We start from the raw sequence: 25,901 nt of genomic DNA, 5'->3' as shown, positions 1-25,901 counted from the left end.
TGAGTCTCATACAGAGAAGCATCAGATTTAATGAGCCAGATCACTTTATGGGCATTTGGGATGTTTTTATTAATCACTAAACATTATCTGCAGTGTTTTATTCTGCTTGCTGTTCAACTGACTCTGCATTTTGTAACCTTCACCTGCATATGATATAATACACAGTAAATCTGCCTTACTGAGATTTTTGGGGGCTTTTGGGTCTTTAATGGATAGGACAGGAGAGGAGAGAGAAAGAAGGGGATGACATGCAGCAAAGGGCCGCGAGTTGGAATCCAACCTGGGCCGCTACTCTGAAGAATGAGCCTTGGTACATGTGGCGCAGGCTCTAACAGATTTCTATGGCTCATCTGCATGCTTTCTGTTAAAATCAGTATATAGATTACACTATTAATAAAATGTGAAAGCCCTCAAAATATACAAAATATTTTCAAAATGTATTTCAAGGTTACTGGGGCAAGAAAATATAACAAGCTGTAGGCTACCCACTGGTTTTCAATGATTTTTTTGCCCTTGCCCCTCAGCCAGCCTGAATCCGCCACTGGCTGTCAGTATTTTCCCAAAAATTACTCTCTGAACAGCATGCATTCATCATTCTGTTAACATATTAATTTAGGTACACAACAAGCAAGTCAATTCGTGATCCAAGTTGTTGGAGGAAATGACATTTTATTTTGAAGGTCCAACTGAAGTCTCACTTTGCACTGCTGTTTATAACTTTGCGCTCTTCAGGGACCCCGCTGAGCGCTTCCGAACTGTACACATAGAAACAATACTATATGCTGTAATGTAATGCGGAAAAAATGCCATCTTTCACTTTGAACAATTCTCTATCATTTATATTCATAATCTTGACTTGAAGTCGTCTGAATAGTTTAGTCCCACTAATGTAATCCCTGATTTGGGAGCAGTGTTATTATAATGCGCTGATGTGGTTTTTGACGTCTGAGCTGACAGGAACAGAAGGATGCGGCTTAGGACAACATGGGAGACAGGCAGGCCTCGCAGCGAGGTTATTTTTAGTGGCGGTACTTAAGTGCTCATATGTGAACTGAGACTATAAATTCACCCACTTCTCTCTCTCTCTCTCTATCTCTCTCTGTGGTCTTTAATATTATGGCTCGCACAGGTGAGGCAGTATAGGAAACTATAATTGGAAGGAGTGGTGAGCGTGTATGGGAAATGTAAAATCCATCTTCTCGTAAAAAGTAGGTTTAATAATAGTTGATCTCTGGAAAATAATCAGATTGTACAACAAGGACACACACAAGTGTGTCTGACTATCTTTGTGGGGACCAGTCATTGACATAATGCATTCCCTAGCCCCTTACCCTAACCTTAACCATCAAACCTAAATGCCTAACCCTAACCCTCACCCTAACCCTAACCTAACTCTAACCCTACTCCTAAAACCAAGTCCTATTCCTCAAACAGCCCTTTAACGTTGTGGGGACCAGCATTTTGTCCCCACAAAGCTGTCAGAACCCCATAAGTATACTGTATTCCCAGTTTTTGGTCCCCACAAATGTAGTTAAACCTGATACACACTACACACACACACACACACACACCTTCATCACATCAAACCCCAGCTCTCCTAAATATACTAGCCTATCATTTTGCTGCCATCTGCTGTCCATTACCGTTTTTTTTTTTTTTATTCTGCTGTTAAAAAAAAGCAATAAAAGAAAGACATGCGCGACCACAGAGGAAATTAGTTCAGCCGTTTATTTGCAGTTTTATTAGAATGTGTTTACAGTTCGGCCATATGATTCCCCTTAGGAAATGAAAGTCTAAAAAAAAAAAAGAACATTAGAAAACGTTATAAAATAAGTCTTACATATAGGCTACCGAGCTACTCCGTATGGTCATTGCTTTGGTCACTGTGCTACCATCACTGGGCAGCACAGCAATGCAAACAAATGGGCAGGGCACACACTAAGCAATTCATTTCACTTCGTTGGTTTGTGTAAAAATGATTGACTTCACTTAAAGCATCAGTCTTGAGATAGTTATGGGCTGGTGACAAACATCCGTAACAGTCTGCATCTGCAAATGCCGCCATAACGAATCACTGTAACCTTTAAATGATACGAATCCGCTCTGTTGTTATGAACATGACGTGAAGTCACTTTGTAGCTTTTCTTCCTATAATGGCTTATCTAGAGCAAAAAACCTGAGTCAAAAAAGACAATTTCATAGAAAAATAACATCTCACAAAATCCATTCAGCCTGGATGTTTTTCTTTAGAACGTAATTTGTAGAAATAGAGCAAAACAAAATGATGTGCTAGTTTGCCGTCTTAGATGCAACACTGAGCTCCTGCAGAGGTGATTAGGAATCAGGATTATTCTTGTGGATTTACAGTAAGGGCCTTTTTTTTTTTTTTGGGGCATGACTGAAAAAAACTAAACAGCCTACCCTACTGGCGCATCAGAGACATCAGAGCAATGGTTTTCACAGTAAGAAAAATCCGTGGTTAGGATAAAGTGGTTTATGTTACCAAGGCAACTGTACGTGGCACGATGGGCACGGCACACTCTAGAATCTAGATAGTGTTTTTTTGTTCTGATCCCCAATATTAACAGTACTTGAAATCTGCACACCGGATGCATATTTTGGGCATCTTTTGCTGATCTCTGAAGTAGGGTACAACATAGAGTATCGTAATTCCCACTCAGGCAGCATATTATAAAACATTCATTTATGAATAGGGCAGGTACAATATAGTTCTATAGTCTGTGTTTATATTTTTGAGCCGTCACAAAAGCTATATACCAGTTTTCACAAAAAATCATCACACAATAAATAAAGTGACTGGGTAGCTGTTTTATGTAATATATAGATTTGCTGCATATATATTCCTATATAGTATATACTTATCATGACGTATTACAGTTAAGTAATACAGATCAGGGCTTGGCTCCAGTTAGTAGAGTATTTACAATAGGTTCTGTCATTTATTTCTCTACAAATATTTACAGATTATAGATTTCACACCTGCTGTTAAAAGGGTTTTGCATTAGCACAATCCAAATATTCAGTTATATGGAACGACATTACAAGTTGAGGCAAGTGTCCACATAAGACAAAGAGGATATTGTACAAACGTGTTACACTGTTTCCTCTCCGGCCAGATCAATGAGGTGCAGTGCAGTGGGAACGGACGGCTGATAGTCAGGACAGTTGCATTTTTATTGCTCAGTATCTTCATGAGGTATACATACAGGTATGTCTATACAGTCTTTGTACAGTAGGGAGGTACTTTAGAGAGGATTACTCTGCTAAAGTGGCACAAAGACAGGGATGCCGAGAGGTGACCGAGAGATATGAAGTAGGTTGAACCAAGGTGTCTGAAAAATACCTTGCTGTCCTGGAAACATCTATGACTAACGTAAGGGGAGAAGTGGAACACAGTGAGGGCAAGAGTGCCTCAGAAAAACACACATAACTTTACCATGTCGGTGTCATTCACAAGTTGTGATACTGACATGTAACATCAGCCAGAGGTCCGCTCTAAAAAAGGCACAAAGAATATGACTTCATACTGTAGATATCAAAGTGACTGAGAGAAGATGTTGGTAGTGTGGGTAGCTGCAGAAAGAACAAGTCGAGGTCTAACAGTGTGAGACTGACCGAATTGGATACTGTGTTTTACAGCTGCTGCGCGCTCTACTTCCAGTTAAAAGTCAAGAGACAGCGCTTCTCTCCCTCCTCCCTGGCCTGTCCGCCACCCCGGGGCGCCTGTTCCCCTCCGGGACCTGAGCAAGCCTCTGCTGGCTGCGTGCGAGCCAAGGGCCCGGGAGCACCTTTCCCCTGTGCCCGCCGGCTCCTGTGGCGGCCAGAGAGAGGCCTGAGATGCTGGCAGCTGACGCGCTGCTGTCAGAATCGCCGCCTCCAGACTCCTCCTCGTCCTCGTCCTGCTGCTCCACCGACAGTTCGGAGGCGGGGAAGGAGAAGCGCTTTCTCCGTGACGCCGGATGTATCGCGGCGGCGCTGCGTAAAGGCCTCTCGACACGCCAGCTTTGTGCACCGTCGTCTTTCTGATCCTCGTTCAGCCCTGGCTCTCTATTGCCACTCCTGTTGTCGCCCCATGGCCTCTCCTGATCCCAGTACTCCGCTGCCATGTCCCGGTTTTCATCATACATCGACTCCCAGTTTTGTTTGGGTGTGGGAAGCTTTTGTTTGGGGCTTGGCATGGGTAAGAAAACATCATCGACACTCTCTTCAATCTCCAAACCGACGCTCTCCTCTACTTCCTCCACCTTTTCCTCAACAGCAGGCAGCTCATGCTCTTCCTCCTTCTCCTCAGGCTCTTTACCCTCTACCTTCCTCACCCGCTCCTCAGTTTGACTTTCTCTGCTTTTGCTCCTCCCTCTCTCCCTCTCACATTTCTCTCCCCTCACTGTCCCTCTTTCTGTGTCACTATCATCGTAACTCCTGAGAGCATCTCTGGGTAAACTCTGGGACTCTTTCTTTCTCCTCCTCCTCCTCCTCGTCTTGTCCCTGGCTTCCCGAGACCTCCCTTCCCGCTCAGAGATAGGGCTTTGTAAAGCCGGGCGTCCTCCTTCCTCTGAGCCCCGTCTTCTTCTGCTCCTTCCTGTCCCTTTCTCTGTCTCACGTCCATTTAAAGACCTGCTTCTCCTCTTCTGCTTGGAGCTGTGCCCCTTCCGCCCGGTGGAGTCTACTGCAGCCAAACCCTGCTCCTTGGGGTGATGCAGGAGGGAGGAGGGGGCGATTCTCTGCTCACGGCCTGGACACACATTACATGGAGAGAGTGGGGGTGGAGAGAAGAGGATAAAACAGTCTGAATAGGCCGGTGAAAGAGAGGAAAAGCAAAATCTCTGTCAGAAAGCATTATGTAATCTGTTATTAAGGAGCTCTGAAATCCAGGAAGTTTTATGGGGGGTTTTTGTCAGTGCATTTGGTCAGCTTGTGTAACAACAACTGCTTTTTCTATTTAAGTGCAACCTTCAGATGAGCCTTCATTTGACATACGGCACACATCTTATCAGTACGCTCCATAATATTGTCATTGTAGATTCTTTTGGGTAAATAATTCAGGTTGATTACAAATTGGGAAGCTGGTGCAGCCTGTTCAGAGGTAGGTTTGAGGGAAACTAAATTGGGCATGAAATCGGTATAACATCACTTAAGTTGATAAAATAAGATGATCTTATAAGGAGGTCCAACCCACAAGCTGTGATGTATCACATGATGTTTCACTACGAGTGAAGACAGCAGGGGTGACTGAGTAGAGGAATGTACAGTAGAGAGACAGAAAATGGGAGAACTAACAGGAACCATTACCAACCGCGTATTCTCTGTCCGTCCAATGACATAGAAGCAAGGCTCGCCTAGCTTGGAGTTGGTCATACATAGAGACAAACTGGAGAGCTCCACTGAGAGAGAGAGAGAGAGAGAGACAGAAAAGGAGAAGAAAAGAAAGGAGAGGAATGTTTGGGGGTAAAAAAAAAAGGAAAACCAAGACAGGCCAAATCCAGAGGGAAAATGTGGTGTGGGAATGTTAAAAGCAGAAAAAGAGAGGATCAGATGGGTTAAAAGGTGGGAAACCCCACATGAGAAAAAGAAAGAGTAAAAAGGTAAAAGTGTGTTAGTTAGAATCAGTCCCACAGGTAAAGAATAGGAAACACCACCCAAGACAAATGCATCACATGCAAAAGACACACGGTTCAGAGTTCTTGAATGTCTTGAATTTGAAATATCATATACTTCCACGCTTAGAATTGTCCCTGTAAACACAAGGTAACATCCCTGAAATATCCCCCCACGGCGTCTCACCATAGTCGGGCACGTAGCCGTTTCCTCTCTTGAGGACCAGGTGGATGCGGTGGCCTCCTCTGCGGATCTGCTCCACCGCCTGGCTGTGGGTCATCCCTGCTGTACTGTCCCCATTGATCTCCACAAGCTGATCGCTCACCTGCAGCCCCCCCAAACACACAAACACAATGCCCACGGCATTAAATATCATTTGTTATATGTTATTATCTCATACAAATAACGGAATGTTCTGTAATATAAACCTGTAGTCTATATCCACGACGTTCCACTTTTGGGATTGCTCTGTTGCCGACTGTTGCCGCCGGAAATTCCGCCGGATGTCACTCTTTTCGGCCGGATGTCCGTTACTTAGCGCTTTCTTTGTGTTGTCATTGTAAACTCCGGTGGATTTATGAGGACTGTGGTTCTGCCGGGTAAATCCAGACAGCTAGCTAGACTAACAACTTAAACAACTTTTAAACGTACACAGCCGAGGCTTTCTTGCTCAGCACCGCCCACGATGATTGGGATTGGTTTAACCCTTGTGTTGTCCTTGGGTCAAACTGACCCGCTTCAGACTGTTTTATATCAGAAATATAGATTTATTTCAACCAAATTGCCCACAAATAACATGGATGATTCCATACAACATTCTTCAGGTAAAATTAATGATTACTTTCCCTGAATTTTTTTGGTGTTTTAATAAGTCTTATAGCATTTTAAGTTTTTTTTTTTTTTTTTAATGGTTTCAAAACAGTATTCGGACTAAACTTTGACATGTACACATCTGAGATCTTCTCTGATCTTAACTATTAGTCAAAATAATTAATAATTTCTGCCTTTTTAACTGTAATCGTATGTATAATTTGATTTAAATGAGGTTCGTTAACCATGAAATCCAAGAATAAGTGTAAAACCTGTTATTAAACCAGCTCAGGTTTTTAAAAGGCACAAAAAGCTGGAAAAAGTGACAAATAAATCAGGAAAAGCGACAAAAACATTGGAAAAGCACCACAAAATATTCATTTTCAATTTTGACCTGGAAGGACAAGTTAACGGGAAGACAACACAAGGGTTAAAGAAATGCCAAAAAACCAGAGCACTGTTTTCTCCCAACCCGGCAATGCCGTGTGGACTAGCCAGACCCTCCTTTGCAGCGCTGTGGAGGAAGGTCTGGCAAACAATTTTCACTCTCCGATGTGAGTCGAGTGCAGATTTGAGTCGCGCGTGCTCAGATTTAAACGGTTTACGGCATAACGTGTCATACTGATGTTTGTGAAATCCATGAAATAATAAACTTTTCTCTTTCCAAACAATAACAGAAGATGGGAATCATTTTATAAATGTTGTAGCTATCTATGACTGTTTGATTGCTAACGTTAGCTCATAACGCCATTCAACTGACAGCCTGTGTTGTGCTTGATGCTAACTTGTAGCCAGCAGTGAACCAACTTGGTTAAGTAGGTCCATTTTTACTGTATTGACATTACAGAAGTCTCTTGTTAGCATCTTGTAAGCTACTTGTTGCTGAGTGACACATTGGGGAGTGACAGTAACTAAGATCCAGCAGTCATTTTGACTTATCATGGCAGGAAATGTACAATAGCTTTGTCCCCGTGTCTCAGTACTCCATGACAATGCGGTGTGGGACTGTTCACTTATGCTGCCAAGTCACTGTCAATTAAATCAACCACACAGTCCTGATGAAGAAGATCAGCTGAGTTTTAAGTGTTAAATCCAATAAATAATTCCTAAAGAAGTTGTTTTTTTAAAACTGTAACTTTTAGTGTTACTCATAAATATGTATTGTTTTTGAGAAAAGCTTTTTTCAGGGATTTTAAGTGTCTTGCTTTAACTGTAATACTGTTTACCAAAAGCACGGCTTGTCGGCAAATTGAAAATACATACTGCAATCACATTTTTAAGTAACGCAACATAAAAATACAGAACAGGAACATCTTTTTTGTATTAGTAGAAGTATATCCTGTTATTAATCAACCCCATCTTCCTCAAATGTCTGTTGGAAGTTTTGCTGTGTATTATTCAAAAGAAAAATGTGTGTACAACTGCACATGCTCACACACATTAGTGCAAATAACAATTATACAATTGAGATGATAAACTTAATGGATATATACCTATTACAGTAAACAGACACACCTGCATTTTTAGGCTCCGTGAAGCTGGCCCCCCCTCCATCAGTCCCAGGACGTAAAGACCCATGTTGTACTCGCTGCCCCCTCTGAGGCTGAATCCGAAGCCTGAGTGGCCACGATCCAGGTCTACACTGTAGTACCTGGAGTCACGCTGGGAGACGAGGGCAGAGAGAGCACAGAGGGAGGACTGAGCATCATCACGGCAGAGAATATTACTCTCAGACAGTGGAGAAGATAAGAACTACAGCCAAAGTTCAGTCAATAAAGTGATCATGAGGAACATGTCATTAATCACGGTGCTCAACTCACCTTTGGGCGCAACCTCTGACCCTTTCTGCCTCTGTTAGCGGGGTCATACTCAGTGGTTTCTGAAAGGCTTGAAGAATCTGAAAAAAAATGATTCAAATGTGGTTGCAAGGCAAGAACCAGGCTGTATATGTGTGTATGTGTGTGTGTTTCCTGGATCTATGCTTACAGGTGCTAGGTCGGGGGACAATGGTGAGGCGCAGAGTGTTTCCTGCTCGACGAAGGATCTGAGCAAGTTCCCGATGAGGCAGAGTCACCACCGAGCGTCCCTCCACTGCCTCTAACCGATCCCCAGGCCGAATCTGACCGCTCTTGGCCGCCGGGCTGCCTCGACGTACCGTCACAAACCGGTGAGGGAGAAGCGAAGCAGCTAAAAAAAAAATAGAGGGCAGAAAACATCCGTTAACTTCAGTTACTACTGCCTTCCGTGACTTGTTGCTTGAGTTAGTTGTTAGTTCACACTCAGATAAAGTTGCAACTGGAACACAGAGTTCCCAAACTTTCCTTTTAACTGAGTAGTGTGGGGTAACAAGTTGGGTCAAATGCAGATCAATTTAAAAGCAAGAAGATTTATTTCCCCGGCGCGTTTGCCAGAATTCTTAAAACAAGCCTTAATTAAGCTTTGGATCATTTTTGGCAAGGTTTACTTAATAAAGAACTTGCCACAGAAGCCTTCCTTTACACCTCCCCCACTGTCTCCTTGAAACACTCTCCTCTGCTTCTTCATCTTCCCCATCTATCAACCTATCTCTCCATCCGCTGACACGCCAGGAACTGGTTTTCACTGTTCAGTGATTTGTCGACCTGACAAGAAAAAAACCTGTGCTGGAACATAAGCTTTTTCCAGCAATATTTTTCTGTCCCGAATCCGTCAGACTACATAACAGACTGTAGATATTTACACTTTGGTTTATACAGTGGTTCTCATGCTCGGCCCGTCTAGGATCCACAAACTTGCAGTCTGACTGCATTAGCATGCCTCTAGCATACAAAACACACACACACATACACACACAAACACACACAGCAATATTTAATATTTTGTTCATTCTACTGGTCTTTCTGTTCTGGCCATCATCTCCCAGACCGCTTCACTGCCACATATCTATTATCTATCTATAATAGATATTATGAGCTATTATACACAGGAGAGGGTTCCTGTCTTTTTGTTCAGTTAAACTGACCTCTGAATTGAAGTGAGCGTACAATGTGAGGAGGAACAATTAGCTGCATGCATCAGGAACTCCTTATCTTCTGTACAAAGAGATCACTCACAATTAAGCTCCACTCTGGTCAGAGTCTGGGGTTGGTGAGAAAAATATTGCGCAGCCTAAAAATACATTGGCTTCCATTAATCTCCTGCACCGAACTAAAAAGCTTCTTACAGTTTTTAGCTGGACAGTGTGTCTCTGTCTGATTCTATCTTCTGTTCATCGTTCTGTATCTTAGGAAACTGTACGTCGCTCTCTCCCTGAACCCTCTTTGAGGGTATGCTGGGCTTTGGTGACAGCTGGCCCCTCTAGAGTCTTGCCAGTGGCCTTATGTAACCCATCAGGCAGCATAAACATTTTGAGACTCCCATTCAGCTGAGGTAAATAATCCCATTCCCAGTCTACATCCCTCTAGGATAAAAAAAAAAAAAATAGCATGTTTAAACTGTGTATATCGCCATGTAATCAAAATGCAATTGGGGGGTTTAGGAATATGAGAGGAAGTGTATGTCACTTTGAAATGATGATCCCGCTAAAAGTTACAGCCTATAATTCAGAGTCCAGAGACCTATCTCCAATCTGGGCCTAATCTGGGTGACCCAGGCAGGAACGGCAATCAGGTCAAATCAAAGCCAAGGCAGCTTTGCAAATAGTCTTCTTATCATGCATAATACATCAGTCCAACAGTCGGCACACACATGAATACACATGCAACAGCCATGCTCACACACATACTACACAGTGACTCACTCTCACACACACACACACATACACAGTGACTCACACGTAGAGGGATTGGGACAGATGTATATTGCCACACAAGCACCGACGCATGCACGCACGCACACACACACTCACACACTCACAAACACGCACACACACATCCAAATGGTCTGCTTTGCATCATAGTGTCTTTTCCTCTGGTTCTCCATGTTCTCCTGTCCAGAGTAATCCCACTGCAGTATACCCAGCAGCCAGCCAGCCACCAGCCAGCCAGCCAGCCAGCCAGCCAGCCAGCCAGCCTCTGTCGCTCTGCACTGATCACCGCTCAGCTCAGGAGTGGGAGCAGCCCCCCTCCCCGCCATCGTAAAATCCCCCTCTGCAGCCCAGATGCATTAGCCGGTGCAGACATCCCCACAGCAGCCTGCACATGTCCAGTACATGTCCCCGAGAGCGGGGAGAGCACTGTTGATCTTTAGCAGGATCGTTCATACAAGTAGTGTGTGTGTGTGTGCAGGGGAGTTAATGCTGACAGCACAGCTGATTCTGTCCGTTAAATCCATTCATCTTTCTGCCTGTGTAGCTCACTAATGGCTCCAATACAAAGACCATTACCACATCAAGTTGTGTGCTGCTTTAAGCCTGGCTGGGCTAAAGATATTTTAAATTCTCTCACATCCGTTGTTGTTGTTGTTGCTGCTGCAATCATCATCCAGTAGAACTGTGAAACAATACCCACAATACATATTTCCACAGCATAAGTTTCATCAATTATCTGACACCTAGAAGATGGGAGCCTGTGGGATGTAACTTTCATACTGACGAAGTCAACATCTGACGGAGCAAAACTTTAGCGTGCAACACAGAATTCTAACCTCGAGCTCATGCACACAGCTGAATGTGACACACTGCACCAAACCAGTAGCTTCCCATTTTCTTTTTAGTAAACATGAAACGAGAAGTGGAGCGAATAATTACGTTTAGACTCCTTCACAGTTTTCAAAGCAGACTGTAGTCTCTCCAGCATGGTTCTTTGATTAGCATGCGCAGGAAACAAACAAAAAATGAAATCCTCAATTCCTTGTCAGGCAGCTTGGAGGTGTTGAGATTCACATGTAACGGTCAACGGGAGCTGGAACACAGGTTGGCTGTCCCCTCTGTTGCTTCTCTGCGAGGGAAACGTTCAGTGTGGCATTTCTCTTGAGCATTCAGAGAGCAATGGAGAGATTGGTGGGAGGCGGAGGGAGGGAGGAAGGGAGGGAGGGAAAGAGAGATAGATAGAGAGAGAAGGGGAGAGTTTTAATCTTTTGAAAAACCAGACTGGACGCTTTTACTGCAGAGTATAAGGATGAGAGAGAGAGAGAGAGAGAGAGAGAGAGAAAGGGAAAGAGTGGGTGAGAGCGATGGAGAGAAAGACTGAAGTGGAAGAGAGCGATGGGAAGAGGAAATAGAGGATAAAGGCAGATATATGCAGAGACTGGTCCCTTCTGTTCTTACTGTGAAAATAAAGTGGAGGTGTTGATGAGGGAGGGTGTCGGTGCTGCAGAGACATGTGAACCGACAACACGAAAACATAGCATAACTGTGTTTGCTTGGCTCATAAAGCAAAATGAACTGCATCAAACCGGAATAGAGGGCAGCAAATGCAACACATAGGAAGAGAAGGGGTGGGGGTGTGGGGGGGGGGGGGAATCACCATGGGGATGTTGCGGTTAACCGGCGACACCACACTAAAGGCTAATCAGAGCAGGATGTGCTCACTTGTCAGACAGAACATAAACAAGCCTTAATGTCCTATCAGGTCAGAGTGGAATGAGAAAACAGAGAAATTGTATTAAAAGAGCATGACTAAAAATAATTGTAAATAATCTGTTCACTTCTTAAAGGACTATTTTGACATTTGGGAAATGCACTTATTTGCTTCATTGCTGAGAGTTTGATGAGAAGATGAATACCACTCTCATGATGTACATAACATACATAACCCCCTGTAAATCTACAACTATCAAACATCTCATGGGTAGCGCTTTTGCATTTAGCATTTCAAGCAAATACACACTTGGGTAATTATGTTTTTTGCTAGCTAGCCAAAAGTGAACCCATGATAAACCACTCTGTGACAGTAGTGGATGCCAAAACTTATTTTCTTCAACAATACAATCAACCTGGGGGGAAAATATGTTTATAAGAAAAGGGTTGATAATGCATCATGACTCATCTGGTGGCATGTAGCCATGGTGACCACCATTTAATCTGCAATTACCTAATGGTGCATATGTCCACAAGGACATCCAAATTAAACCTGTTTCACTGGGCAGGTGACCAAACGGTTCTACTGGGCCAAAAAAGTTCACCTAATGCTGCGTAATGCTATACACTTCTAATACAGAAACAAAACACATGTACTATAGTTAAAGCTTGATACACATGTTGCACAATATGATATGTCACTCTAGTTGGATGTAGTCGGCTCTCACCTTTGCCATTCTCCACATCCTGAGAGGCAATGACGAAGCCAAAGCCCTCTCCTGGCTTTCTCCTCAGCTCCACATCAAACCCTCTGAGCGGCCAAGTTCGGACCCCACCCTGCCTCTCCAGACCGGAGTCAGGAACTGTGACGCCGCCCGCCTCGTCCTCCAGGCCCGTGTTGATCCAGTCTTTGGGTTCCATGGTCAGGGTCACTGGGATCGACTCCAAAAAACTGGTGCTCTGGATCAGAGAGGAGCGCTTCAGGGCTGGGGAGGCAGGGTTGCTGATGGAGGTGCGGGGCTTAGGCAGTGTTTCTGGGCGCACAGAGGAGATGTCGGAACCAACAGGCGGAGGAGGGGGGTGGAGTAGAGGCGGGGGGAGTCTCCGGGTGGAGCCGGGGGAAATGGTTGAGTGATAGATGCCTGATAATGAGACAGAAAATAACCGTGAGATGAATTTAGCCACAATGAACACTTGTTAGTCAGTTACTAAAGTCAGTGACTCCACAACGAATGTGAATCTTTTACCTCCTCTGTAAATCAACAAGATGACTTCTGCCTGTTTGGTGTGTTCCTGGAGAACTGTCTGAACCTGTTAACAAACGCATACAGAACTTGTGACTAATTTTAAAATTCTTTGGGTACATTTGACACCTTTTAAGGTGGTGTTCATCTTTCGTTTTGATTGATTAGCATGTTTTCAGTAACATGGAGGTAGGGAGATGAAATTGTAGAAAGGTATTAATTTATACATTTTATTGAAATAATAAAATGTTCCCTATGTTGTTAGAACACACTACACACAGGTCTGAAATACACACATGCTCAGGTCCTATAAACTTACTGTGCAAATGGAGAGATGTCAGAGTGAGGGTCTACGAGTGCTTGACAGGTTCGGTGCCTTGCTCAAGAGCACCTAGGCAGTGCCCAGGAGGTGAACTGGCACCAGTCCACACTCCGTACTTTGGTCTGTACGGGGACTTGAACCTGCGACGCTCCCAACACAACTCCCTTACGGAGTGAGCTACTGCCACCCCAAATATATGAAATAAGTGAATGATTTTACTCAAAATGAGTATTGAGTATTTTTCAGACTTTTCTCTTATTTAAATTTTTTTTTTGTGAAATACTGTATAGTTTGATCTGTTTAGGCCACCAGAGAAGAGAAACTCATGCACCCCATGGTAAGGGGAGGCAAGCAGAAACTACTGCATGTTAAGCAAAAAAAGGTCAGGGACCCCTGTTTCAACCCATCAACTACGACTTGCGTTTAGTTTTCCTTACTTCTCCTGACTTTCCTCCCATTTGGTCCTAATACCTGTGTAAAACTAAGACTCTGGACGTCTGCTCCGTTGATTTTGACAATAGCATCCCCTGGCTGCAGGAAGTTGCACTGCCTCCTGTCCCAGACTCGTTTCACTATAGTCATCCGGCCTCCTGGACCGCCAGCCGCCACGCTGAAGCCAAGTCCTCGGTGTCCTTCGGTCTTGCCCAAGGCCACTGGCACCAGCTCCCCTCCGCTCAAACTGCCAACTGCACTGCCCACACTCATTGCCCCAGGAGAGGACACGCTGCTGTGACTTGCAGTGGGGCTGGTGTTGCCATGGAAACCGTTAAAGCCACGGTAATGGCGTGGGCTGTCAGGGGTGGGAGGAGGTCTGAGGTGCGAGGTCTGCGGTCTGAAGAGGCGGGAGTGTGCGCTGTGGGGCCCGCCGGGGGAGGACGAGGGCCTCCTCGGGGACTGAGGGAGAGGCAGCCGGGACCCCGACAGGGTGCAGGTGGACAGGTCACTCTCAGACGACTTGGATGTGCCGTAACGATACGGATGAGGGGGTGTTGAGAGGGAGTTATTGTTGTGATTACGGATAATTGATGCCCTGATGAAAAAGAATGTGAGGAGTCAAAATCCAAAGTAAATACAGGACGTCTTTGCTTTGACACATGTTCAGAAATGTTTAGGGCTGCAACTAAGGATGTTATTTATTTTAGTCAGCCAATTACTTTCTTGGTCCATCTTTTAGTCTATAAAATGCCAAAACAATTAAAACATGCTAATCACAATTTTCTAGAGGTCAATGTGACGTCTTCAAATAGCTTGTTTGTCCAACCAAAACCAAAAGATAAGACATTGACTATCATACTTGGCCCAAAAAATTGCACCAAATCCACACATTTCAGAAGCTGGAACTAACATTTTTGCTTGAAAACGATGAATCCATGATGAATGGAAGAACTTGCAATACACTACACTACTTGCAACATGGAATACATCTAATGGTATTGTTGCTATCGCCTGTCACTGCCTGTATAGCATACAATTTTATACTATGTATACAAAATTAATTTCCTGTCATTATTTGAACAAAAGGTAACTACAAAAATTCGCCCACACAAAAAACCCTCACTTATTATTGGATTTAATCTAATTTCTCATTGATTCTTATTTCCTACAGCCCAGTATTACCGTAATAAACTGAAGTTGAAATTCCAGGCAAATTTCAAACTATTCAATACTACTTTCAAATCACTGCAATCCAACTGCTGATTGTTTTAATGAGTCACTTCAAAAAGGAAATTTCAGATGAGTGCAGCTGTAAAGTACAATCTCTGCAGGAACTTGCTTTGTGTCATACGTGTGTGTGTCTGTTACCTGTGGGAACCAATGGCTGAAACAACTTCACTGTCACTCTGGCTGGCGAGCGTCGGGTCGAACGACTGCAGCCGGGCTAAACTTCTCAGTGAACGAGGAGGACGCACAGGCGGGGGAGAGGTAGCGTTGCTCATACTGGAGCGTCTGTACGACAACGGCTGTCTGGTTGTGAACGACATAGCATTTCCATTAGCGTCCAGAGTCGCCCCGGGTTCCATGTACCTCCCGTCACTGTGGAGCCCATTATAGTCAAAGTGCTGGGTGCTGGGGGTGGGTGTCGGGAGACGAGGTAGTTGGTGCAGAGGCTGCGGCTGGGTGGTGGTGGGTGGTAGGATGGGTTCCCCGCTATCCAGTAGCCTTGGCGGGGGCTGCTTGGGACAACCGTCAGGGTTGTAGAGCATGGGATACCCTCTACTAACCTCTACGTCCACAGCGTGGCCCACAGGCACAGACTTGAGCATCTCTACCACCTCTTTGTGAGACACCCCCAACACACAAAAGTCATTGATGTACACCAGGATGTCCGCTAATAAAGCACAAAAAACAACACATGGAGATAGTGTTATACTACTGGACATTTTGAATTGTCTGCAGCTACATTACACACCTTTGTACCTTTGACAATATGTGTTACTGCTTCATCTTTTTTTTACCGTTTTTATATGCTTGAGCGTGCAAATAAGTGTAGTTCGTGAATGAAACATTGGCTGTGTGTTTTGCGTGGGTGTGGACTAATCCAACCAACTAATCCCTCTAACCCTATTAACAGATATGAACTAGATCAGCCCCTGCTGAGACAGCTTGTGCTGTTGCTTCCTAGAATGGTAATATTTGCCTGTATGGACGTGGTGTGTGTGTGTGTGTTGTGTGTGTGTGTGTGGTGTGTGTGTGTGTGTGGATGAATACGGTTGCATATGCATGTGCTAGGATAGCTTTATTATAGTGTGCTAGCCCTGAGGATTAAGGACTGATTGTGATATACACTTGCTCTGCGAGATCAGATTATTCCCGAGGTATAATCCCAAGGAGTGGAGACAGAAAACTAGATAGATGGTAAAACACCGCTGACTAAAGTATTTTTTTTTTTTCTGTCTGTCTTTTTGCAAGATTTCCGCAATTACGGTTACAGCTCTCAGTCTGCAGATTTGTCTTGTACTATTACGACAAAATACAAGTATTTGTGACCAAGAATGTGTCCCCTCCTTTCTCTAGTCAATATCACACATCATTTCTCATGCAGTAATCATCCCTGGTTCATTGTATGCTTACCTGTCTTGAGTGCTGAGGGACCAGTTGCAGTCACACTGTAGACCTGGAGGAACTCTCTTGGCCTGCTGCCCCCGACAATATTGAAACCAAACCCCCTGGAGCCCTTGGTCAAGTGTGTGTGCACAGGGAAACCCCTGAGCTCCCCAGGCTGGTCCGTGAACCCTGGCAATCACCGAAATTAAAACAGTGACAGAAAGACAGAGAGAGAGAGGATGAGATAATGATGATGCTTACCTCAAAGGAAAAGTTGCCAAAGTCTTCAAGGCATCAAGGAGCAACACAAAAATACCACAAGAGTGATATCAGATGAAGAGAGGAGTTCTGACCGGTTTTAAGAGTGAGGGAAAAGAGAGGGAGTCAGAACACTGCAAAAGAATCGCCAGATGGCTTTTAATAAAAAAAGATACTTGAATAAATAGACACGCACACAAACCAAAGTGTTTGGCGAAAAGACTGCATTAAAACCAGAATCCATTACAGACACATAATCCATTACATTGACACAACACAGCACTGTAATCTGGGTCTTTTTTTCCCCCTCACTTTGCACCAAAAGATGTCGCTTCAGATTTGAGTTTCCTTCCAATTTTCTTGTATTATTATAGCTCTTTTTTTGTGAAGTGGAGCATGATTTTTGCATAGATTAAAACACCCTACTACATTATGACAGTGTTAGTTTGGATTCCATGTACCAGATTATACAGTAATCATGACCATAATGGAGATTATATCACCGACTGCTGGTGAGAGATGTGTACTGCACTTTACTAGGACAAGCTGGAATCACGGGCCTACAACAGATGGGTCCCTCGCAGTTTGCAATCAGCCGTGTCAGACAGACATCAAAAAGTAGATTATATCCTTGTTTTTTTAACAGCAAAACATGTGACCAAATTATGAAATTAAGTTGCCTCTCACATGCCATCCACGTGTCGACGCTGCCAGCCACAGCAGAAAGTCTGGCTCTTTGCCAGCAGCTCCGAGCTTTAGGCCTTAATCACTTACACGTCTCCGTTCAACTAAAAAGCTCATTCCATCTCATTTGACTGGAGCAAGCTGGCTCAGTCTGTTACTTCAGTTCATTACAAATATGTAGCTTCGTTAAGGCCGTTCAACAGTTAAATGTGCCACAAATGTTGCAATACGGTAATTACATCCATAGAAAGAGAGAGAGAGAGAGAGAGAGAGAGAGAGATGGGAAAGAAACAAAGAAAGAGGCTCACATTCATTTTTGTAGACAGTCTCCCTGCTTGAGGCTCGAGGACTCTGCCACTTGGTCCTGTTTGGGTTGCGACTTGGAGAGACAAAGCAAAAGAAAAGAGTCCCTATTCAGAAAAATAATAGTATTTAATATAATATGACAGCATTGTAATTGAATGCAATAAGAACAGAGGTGCCTGCCATTGAAAGACTTTGCATAGCACCTTTGCTGTATTCAGAGCATGTTTAAAACAATAGTTTAACAGTTCGGGAAATACTAATATTTACTTGTTTGCAGAGAGTTAGATGAGCGGATGGATACCAGTCTCATTTCTGTCATATTTATCGTTCAATATGAAAAGACAGTCAGTTCAGCTTTGCATTAACACTTGGAACAGTGGAATAAGCTACAAGGTTAAAAAGAATCTGCCTACCAGCACCTTTAAAGCTCACTGGGTAACTGAAGTGCAAAACAAAAGGTTACACATCAGAGAATAGGCCCATGTCACACAACAATTGAAGACCGGAAGAACGTCTCTGAGTGGAGATACGGCACCCTGGACATCCAGAGTATTTGTGAGAGAACAATTTGAATTTGCTCAGCGAGTTACTCTGGCATCGAGTACTGCTGCTCATTAACTATGCCCTTGTAGCCGAGCTGCACCAATCACATCGGTGTATCTGATATAGGCGGGGCCAGAGGCGAGCTAACCAGACAACAACAGTTTAATCCACCAGTTAGCTCAGCTGGTAGCTAAGCGTATGGGGCTCTGGATACGTCACCCAATGTGTTTTTTGCGATTGGTCACAGTGTCATCCAATTGCGTGCAGTGAGATTTTCAAATGTACGCTTGGTACCGCCCCTCGAGATAGGCGACTTTCATCACTCGATGCCCGACCCTTAATCTTCCCACGGCTCTTCCGGTTATCTTTTTACAATGGCAAAGCCCGATAGATACTGCTGGACCGAGCATCTTCACAACCTGCCTGAAGTCACTACGACGGTGTGGTTCAGATTGTCAATGAACACTCTCAAAGTAAAAAAAACATTTTGAAATTGGCAAAAAAAGTCAAACTGTACAAGACCGTGTACAGAAACTATCATAGACTTCCATGGTAGAAACTTGCTCTAGCTTGCGGCCGATTGGTCCAGAGTTGGACCGATCAGAGACATCGCTGTTACGCTTAGGAGTATGGGTAGTGTAGTTTTTCTCCACAAGATCGCAAATAAAACATGTTTTTCTTAAAACAAGGTTGATTTCATTTGTCTTTTTTTCACTTTTGTTTTTGTATGCATTAAACAAACAAATGTAATGGGATAAATCAATCAATTGATAAATCAATCAATAAATCAATCAATAAATGTTCCTGTTTCCCCTAACCATCTTCTAGCTTTAGCTTCATATTTAGTAAAACTCATATTTCATAAAATTGCAGGAAAGCGAATGTGCTTGATGAGTGTATTTCACAGAATGTTAAACTATTCTTTTAAAAGCTAGGGTAGGATGTTTTTCTTTGCGGCATTGGGCAAATATTCCATAACATATAATAACGTTTTAGAATATAATAGAGTAGAATATCGCCGTCTTTTTTACAGAAAGTCGCCAGATTTGTCGCAAGTCGCTTTTGTGAGAAAAAGTCGTGAAGGGGGTCTGAAAAGTCGCTAAATCTAGCAACACAATTGCTGGGTTGGCAACACTGTTTTCATGGAGACGCTGTGTGCACGGAGGGGAGGGGTTGTGTGTGTGTGTGTGTGTGTGTGTGTGTGTGTGTGTGTGCGTGCGTGTGTAGAGTGACCGAGAGACGGAGGAGAGCAGGGAAAGGAAATGCAGCTGAACGAATGCGTGTTTTAAATAGCGTTAAAATGAATAAATAATAATAATAACAAATGTGCGGCGGGCCGGTGTTGATTGTGTAGCGTCCCAAATTAGCCTACGTGTGGGAAACACTGCTATGTAATTTAAAAAGGCTTTTCAGGCCCACAATTTTGCAAAGATTGTCATAAAATTGCAGCTATATAACTACTTCAGGATCACAACCACGATTGTGATGAAGCGCGTACTTATGCCCGTGCTCGTCTGGTGGGAGGGGCTTAGGACAGAAAGGGGAAAACTGCAAGAGGAGGGCTGTAATTTCACATTTTTTTTCCCCAGAAAACTGCCTACCCTAGCTTTAAATGTTGGTTGTGAGGAACAGGTAGATACTCACTCTATGTAGTGAGACTCGCCGGGGTCACTGAAAGCCTGCTCCCAGTGATCCGGCATCACACCTCTCCCCCTGGCACCACCTCTGCTGCCGATGACCCCGTTCTCTATGGCACGACCATCCCCGCTGCTGGAAGCCCGGGGCCGCCCGGGGGACCGATGGCTGGGAGGGACGCTGCTGCTGACACCTGCGGAGCCTCCTGACAATCAGAATCAGAAATCAGAATCAGAAATACTTTATTGATCCCCGAAGGGAAACTCTGTGTTGTAGTTGCACAATATTATAAAAAGAGTAGAAATACAAGAAATAAAGAAATATAAGGAATTGGATACGTACGGTATTTACATAAAGGAATGTTATTATACATTATTTACATAATTCACATAATTAAGGATTAAGACAGAGTTTTAAAACAAAAAATCTAAATTGAACAGTGATACATTATTTAACAGATGCCGGTGGTGAAAAAGTTTCTTCTGCGATCCGTAACAAGCTGACGCGGGCAATTCCATGCCAGGCAAAAAAAAAAAAAAAAAAGACCTGAGGTCAGCATCTCAGCCGGCTCTGTCCTCTCTCTGGGGAGGCAGAGTGTGTGACCATGCATGCCATACTACCGGCAGAATAAAAACAACAAGCATGTTGTTTTTTTGTTGCCTAGCCGTCCTTGTAGCTGTCCTTCAGCTGTGCGCTCCAGCATGGATCTGAGAGGCGTAGGACATGACACGGGGTGTCCCGAGTCCCGCTGGAAACTCATCCCCACCCACACAGTAGCGCTTCAGAGGATGACTCAGCAGAGGTCAGTGTTTTCGACGGATCTCTCAAACTCTATCCTGCGTTCCACTTTTTGTTTTTTCTCCACTGCATTTATTTGACTGCTATAGTTTTCTGCACACTTTGGAGATATTACACAAAAAACAACAAGCCATGACTTTTTACCCTTTGGCTTGTGATCCCTTATTAAAAAAAGACAGTGTTTAATTGGGGGCCCCTTGTTCACATTTCAGATGCATTTTTAATAGAACCATCAAAGGCCCAAAGAGATCAAATTAATTAATATTTCACAAAAAAAGCAAAGATTAGAGAAATGCCCACAAAGTGAAAACCAATTTTTAAAACAGAACATTGTTTTTTCTTCTTTCCAGTCCCATGAATCATCTCACCACCCCTCACACCCCCAGGTTGGGAACCGCTGGACTTAACTACCTACCTGTCACTAACAAGGGACTTTTTTTTTTTAAACTTTTGATACTTTAAGTACATTTTGCAGCTAATAATTCTGCACTTTAACTGAAGTAGGATTTTGAAAGAGGGCCTTTTCACATGTAATGGAATATGTTTACATTGTTGTATCGGTACTTTCACTTAAATAACGGACCTGGATACTTCCTCCACCACTGGTGATTAATCAGAACTTCAAGCCTTCTAAGATAATACGTCTGGTACAGTGAGTCATCCATTGCAAAGAAATGTTTCTGCCTCATGAGAGGAGAGAAATCTATAACAGCCATGTGTTGGCTAACACTTTCTGTTTCTTTGTCACCTCCCTGTGTGCACACTGGCCTGTCTGCTCACCTCCTTGCCTGCCCCATCTAAGGCAGCCTGACCTTCCTTTGGAAGTGATCCGGCGATCGATGAGGCCACAGCCCCACTGAGATTTTAGAGCATACTAATCGTGCTAAAGATTGATTAATTTGGGTATCAGCAACTGGAGCTATAGATAGAGGGACAATGCAGTATTTAGCTGCAGGCTGTTGTGCAGGGTTTAAGAGATCTGTTTTCTGCTCTAAATATGTCTGGAGTCCCAATGACTATGTAATAGTTCACTTTACATGTATGAACTTGCCCACACATGCTGTCACATGGACATAGATAGGTTTAGCACCACTTGCCTGACAGGCCAGAGTCGTCCTCGCTGTTTTCGCCGTCCTCTGCGGGCTTCTCGAGGTTGCTGAGCGATTTGCTGCGTGTGCGAAAGTTTCTGAGCAGGTTGCGGTGTTCCTGGTAGGTGATGGGGGGGCTCTCTGCGCTGATGTGAACGGGCCGAGGCGTGCCGTAGTAATTCCCTGAGACAGAGGAGGACAGGGGAAAGGCATCCTGAGAAATGGAATTGCATTGAACATGTTTCCTGTGTTCATGTACATATAAAGAAATGTAAAGAAAATCACTGACATAAATCTAAAGGTGGTCAGTAACAGCACTCAGTCTAAATGTTACTGAGTTCCAAACTGAAATATTTCATATTAATCATGCACACAAACAGCACATACAGGCCTGTATGTATGGTGCATTATGTCTCCTGTGAGCTCATCTACTGTATTCTATATTCACAGTTCTGCCCATCTGCTCCAGCTGCTAAAGAAGAAATAAAATGACCTCCACCTGTCCATTTGGCTCATGGAGGTCCAAATAGGTTGGGGGGGAAACATTAGATTACTGAACTCCACAACAAGGTCTCGGCCAATGCCATTCGCTGCGGTTTCTGCAGGCTAAAATGCTGCTGATACTCCTGATTGCCTTTGCTGTAGCGGCGTGTCTGTCAATGTTCCACGGAAGGCAAGTGAGGGTGACATTTATTGCTCCCATTAAACTCCTATAAATTATGGATATTAATGTATGGAGGATTTTTAATCAGAGGCAGCACTCTGACCCTTACAGATGGGGGAGGAGTCCACTGGGTAGATACAAGCAGAGCAACAACTGATGATGTTAATGTGCATAAAGAGACGGCAACTGATTGTCCTAGTATGAACTATGTAAACCGCATTAATCTCAACAAACACCTGACAATACGGTACATGTTCTTTGTTAGCAACAGCTAGACTGGCTCTGTCCAAATGCATCGAAATCTGCATAACAGCTCCTTAATTAACACGTTCTACCTTCCTGGAGTCTTTTTTAATCACCCTCAGGTTGCCAAGCAACCAGCAGAGGCTTCCAGAAGCCACTGTACCTGGCCAAGAAATAGCCCGGCACCTGTAGACCTGTAGTTTTCGTTTCACATGAAACAAGACACAACGGGTTCATTATTGAGTACCTTTGAACTTTCCGCTCTCGAGCAGCGCTCCTGACTCCTCCAGGGAGAAGAACTCCTCAATGGAGACAAAGTTGTAGTTTACGCCTGAGATTTCCCCCTCTCTGGGCTGTCTGGTTGTACCTGAGAAAAGGGAGACAACAGGGAATATGATATATTATGTTATACATCCGAGCTCCGACGAGGATAGAAATACTGCCCGCTCTAACGTGGACGACATGTCAATTAATCACGGTTTTTTTTCCTCTCATCGTGGGTCATGAATCTTAGTTTAGTGTTTAGATAAAACAACTCAGCAAATTATAAATAGTCCACGCATTACAGTTTGACGAATTACAAAGAAATAGTGAAATGAAAAGTTGTGGATCTATTCTAAAGTACCCAATACCCAATCTTAAAAGGAGTTAACACATTTGATTTATAACAACGATGAACAAGTGATCTCTTTAACTACAGCATTTCACTTTGAAAGTAAAGTCATTTGCAGGTGAACACAGCATCCACCCACAAACCAAAATTTGCGCTTTGGTACTGGAGAGCCCTGATGATGGCGGTAGGCATTTACCAGGGCCCCTTTTATTATGACCGCATCAATGAGAACAGAATTAAACATTAATGATGCGCTGTGAAAGTCTTAAAGTCTTTCCATCACCATAAGATGGAGCGATCAGATGATCAATGGTCTGTCATCATAATTGATTCACATTGACCTCGGCCTGGAAGAGAGCAGCGAGTCCAAACCACGGCAGAGAAAACCTCCTCACAGAAGAGTGTTGTGGTTTGGGTTTTTTGTTTGGGGTTATTTTCCCGTTTGGCCTTCCCTGTGTTTTTGTCTCGGTTTTCTCCCCAGTCTGGTGTCGTAGATCCTGCCTTATGTTTCCCTGTGTCTGTGAGTTCTGCTTCCTGTTTTTGATAGTCAGCTTCCTGTCTTGTCTAGCTTTACTTTGTTTGTCTGATTGTCCTGCCCCGCCCTAATGTGATTCACCTGATGTCTCACCTGTTCCCCATTACCTCATTACCTCCTGTATTTAACCCCAGTGTTTCCTTTGTCTCTTGTCAGATCATTCCAGTCTGTCTGCTCTGCAGCGTGTCTCGTCGGCGTCACCTGTCCTTGTGTTCCTGCCAGTGTTCCTGTTTTCCCCCGTGAGTGGTCTTCCGGCACTTTCTACCCTGCCCGTGTGTCGCTGTCTTCCCCTGTGCCGTTTTGGATTTTCCGTTGGCCTGGATCTCCACCTCCCCCCCCGTGTCTGGTTTGCATGTTTTGTTTGGACTTTGCCTTTTGCTCCCTTGGTTTTTGGACTGTAAAATAAATCCTTATAACTTGCTACTCTGCATTTGGGTCCTCCTTCCACGTCCCGTAACAAAGAGTCTCAATTAGGGCTGAACCATATCTGGTTCTCTTGTAGTCATTGCGATATCAACTTGCGCAATAACAATAACTTTTCTTGTGCTAGTTGAAGGAAATTACCAGTAGAAAAACTGCACTTTAAAATGTAACTGTCATTTCTTTTTGGTGGTGCCCTTTTTAAATTCAATTCAATGTTGGAAGTGCCCAGGTCAAAACTGAAACACTGGGGTGACCGCGCTTTTTTGGTTTCTGGACCTAAGCTCTAGAATAAGCTGCCCAGTGAGATGCGTATCATTACTGACCTGGGTCTTTTTAAATCAAGACTTAAGACGCATCTTTTTAAAGTGGCGTTTAGTACCTAGTAATGTGATGGCACATTTGTATTTTCTTTTTATCTTTTCTCATTCATTATTGTAATTTTTGTTAGTGGTGTACTGTTTTAAATCTGTGGTTTTATTTGTTGTGAAGCACTTTGGTTCACTTATCGGTTGTCGTAAAGTGCTATATAAATAAAATACATTTACATGTTCAATTTGTTCCATAAAATGTTGGAAATATCCTTTCATTTGTTGAAAATTCAACCCGCAATTTGTTTTTGAGCAAAATACTGAAAGCAGAACTGAGTAAACTTCAATATCTGTTTTATCGTTAAGTAATATCGTTATTGCAACATTCAACAATGCTATCGCATATTTTTCTCAAATCCTCCAGATCCTACTCTCAATGTTTGCTGTGTTTTTACCAAGATGTCCTAACCATTAAAAACATGCGCAGCCATAGTGTGAAATACATCACATTTTAATTCTCATTAAATTTCATCTGATGGAGTCATTTTAATTTGCAAATTGAACTACAAGGCGTCAGTTCTGACCTTGAGACAAGTAATTTATTTCCCAAGACAAAATGACATCAAGTCCCAAACTAAGGACAAATCTTCCGTCCTTCTCCTGGAGGACCACATGTGATGTCAGCGCGGGGCCGGCAGGAGGGCGTCACACCCAGCTACCCTATAAACACCCATGATTAATGCACGCTGTCCTAGGAGCAGCTCCCACAGCCACAATGACACAGGCAGGACTGCAAAACACACACAAGCCGAAATAAAACCACAATGAACACACTCTCGCACACAGGCCAAAATAAAACCACAATGAACACTCACACACTCCACAGACAACTCACACATGTAGACACAGAGACATTAGAGAGCATGAGGCCCCTCCATCCGCCTGACCCTCTTTTCTGTAGCACAGTGTGTTTACTGTACATGATGTATGAGTTCCGATCAGACACAGAGGATGAGGCACTGCCCTCTGATTTTGAGCCGTTCTCCTGCTATGATCAGAAAAAACAGTACATATTTTTTCTTTTCTTCCATTTTTTTGCTCTGGATGGCGATATTAACAATCACAAAACTAACTTCTATTCTTATTATTGAATAATCTGTCGAATGTAGCTCAGCGTAAATTCTTTCAGGAAGACCTAACTCTTAATCAATGCTCTCTTCCTCAATCTAATCAGCTGGTGGAGGCTAAACCAATCAGAATCGTACCTTC

The 25,901-nt window shown here is 43.6% G+C and overlaps 1 protein-coding gene across 6 annotated transcripts in view; it reads right to left on the bottom strand.

Annotated features, from left to right (window-relative positions):
• Positions 1-1,713: 1,713 nt before the first annotated feature.
• magixb (MAGI family member, X-linked b) overlaps positions 1,714-25,901 on the bottom strand; it is a 41,548-nt gene continuing 17,360 nt past the window's right edge. For 4 of the 6 annotated variants that reach the window (XM_032521456.1, XM_032521457.1, XM_032521454.1 and 1 more), the window contains 14 exons: positions 23,001-23,120; positions 21,856-22,029; positions 19,970-20,165; positions 17,785-17,855; positions 16,562-16,723; positions 15,293-15,818; positions 13,961-14,519; positions 13,171-13,234; positions 12,652-13,065; positions 8,413-8,613; positions 8,247-8,323; positions 7,942-8,088; positions 5,803-5,941; positions 1,714-4,753 (listed from right to left, as the gene is read on the bottom strand). In XM_032521456.1, the coding sequence (XP_032377347.1) occupies positions 3,690-4,753; positions 5,803-5,941; positions 7,942-8,088; positions 8,247-8,323; positions 8,413-8,613; positions 12,652-13,065; positions 13,171-13,234; positions 13,961-14,519; positions 15,293-15,818; positions 16,562-16,723; positions 17,785-17,855; positions 19,970-20,165; positions 21,856-22,029; positions 23,001-23,120 (3,914 nt within the window). In that variant the 3' untranslated portion in view covers positions 1,714-3,689. Of the gene's footprint in view, positions 4,754-5,298; positions 5,403-5,802; positions 5,942-7,941; positions 8,089-8,246; positions 8,324-8,412; positions 8,614-12,651; positions 13,066-13,170; positions 13,235-13,960; positions 14,520-15,292; positions 15,819-16,561; positions 16,724-17,784; positions 17,856-19,969; positions 20,166-21,855; positions 22,030-23,000; positions 23,121-25,901 lie in introns of all 6 variants that reach the window. The other 2 variants (XM_032521459.1, XM_032521460.1) reach the window with 2 other exon arrangements.

Source organism: Etheostoma spectabile, chromosome 7 (genome assembly GCF_008692095.1).
Source record: "Etheostoma spectabile isolate EspeVRDwgs_2016 chromosome 7, UIUC_Espe_1.0, whole genome shotgun sequence".
In the NCBI taxonomy this organism is placed as follows: Eukaryota; Metazoa; Chordata; class Actinopteri; order Perciformes; family Percidae; genus Etheostoma; species Etheostoma spectabile.
The sequence above is the reverse complement of the archived record's forward strand: the minus strand, read 5'-3'. Positions and strand labels throughout refer to the sequence as shown.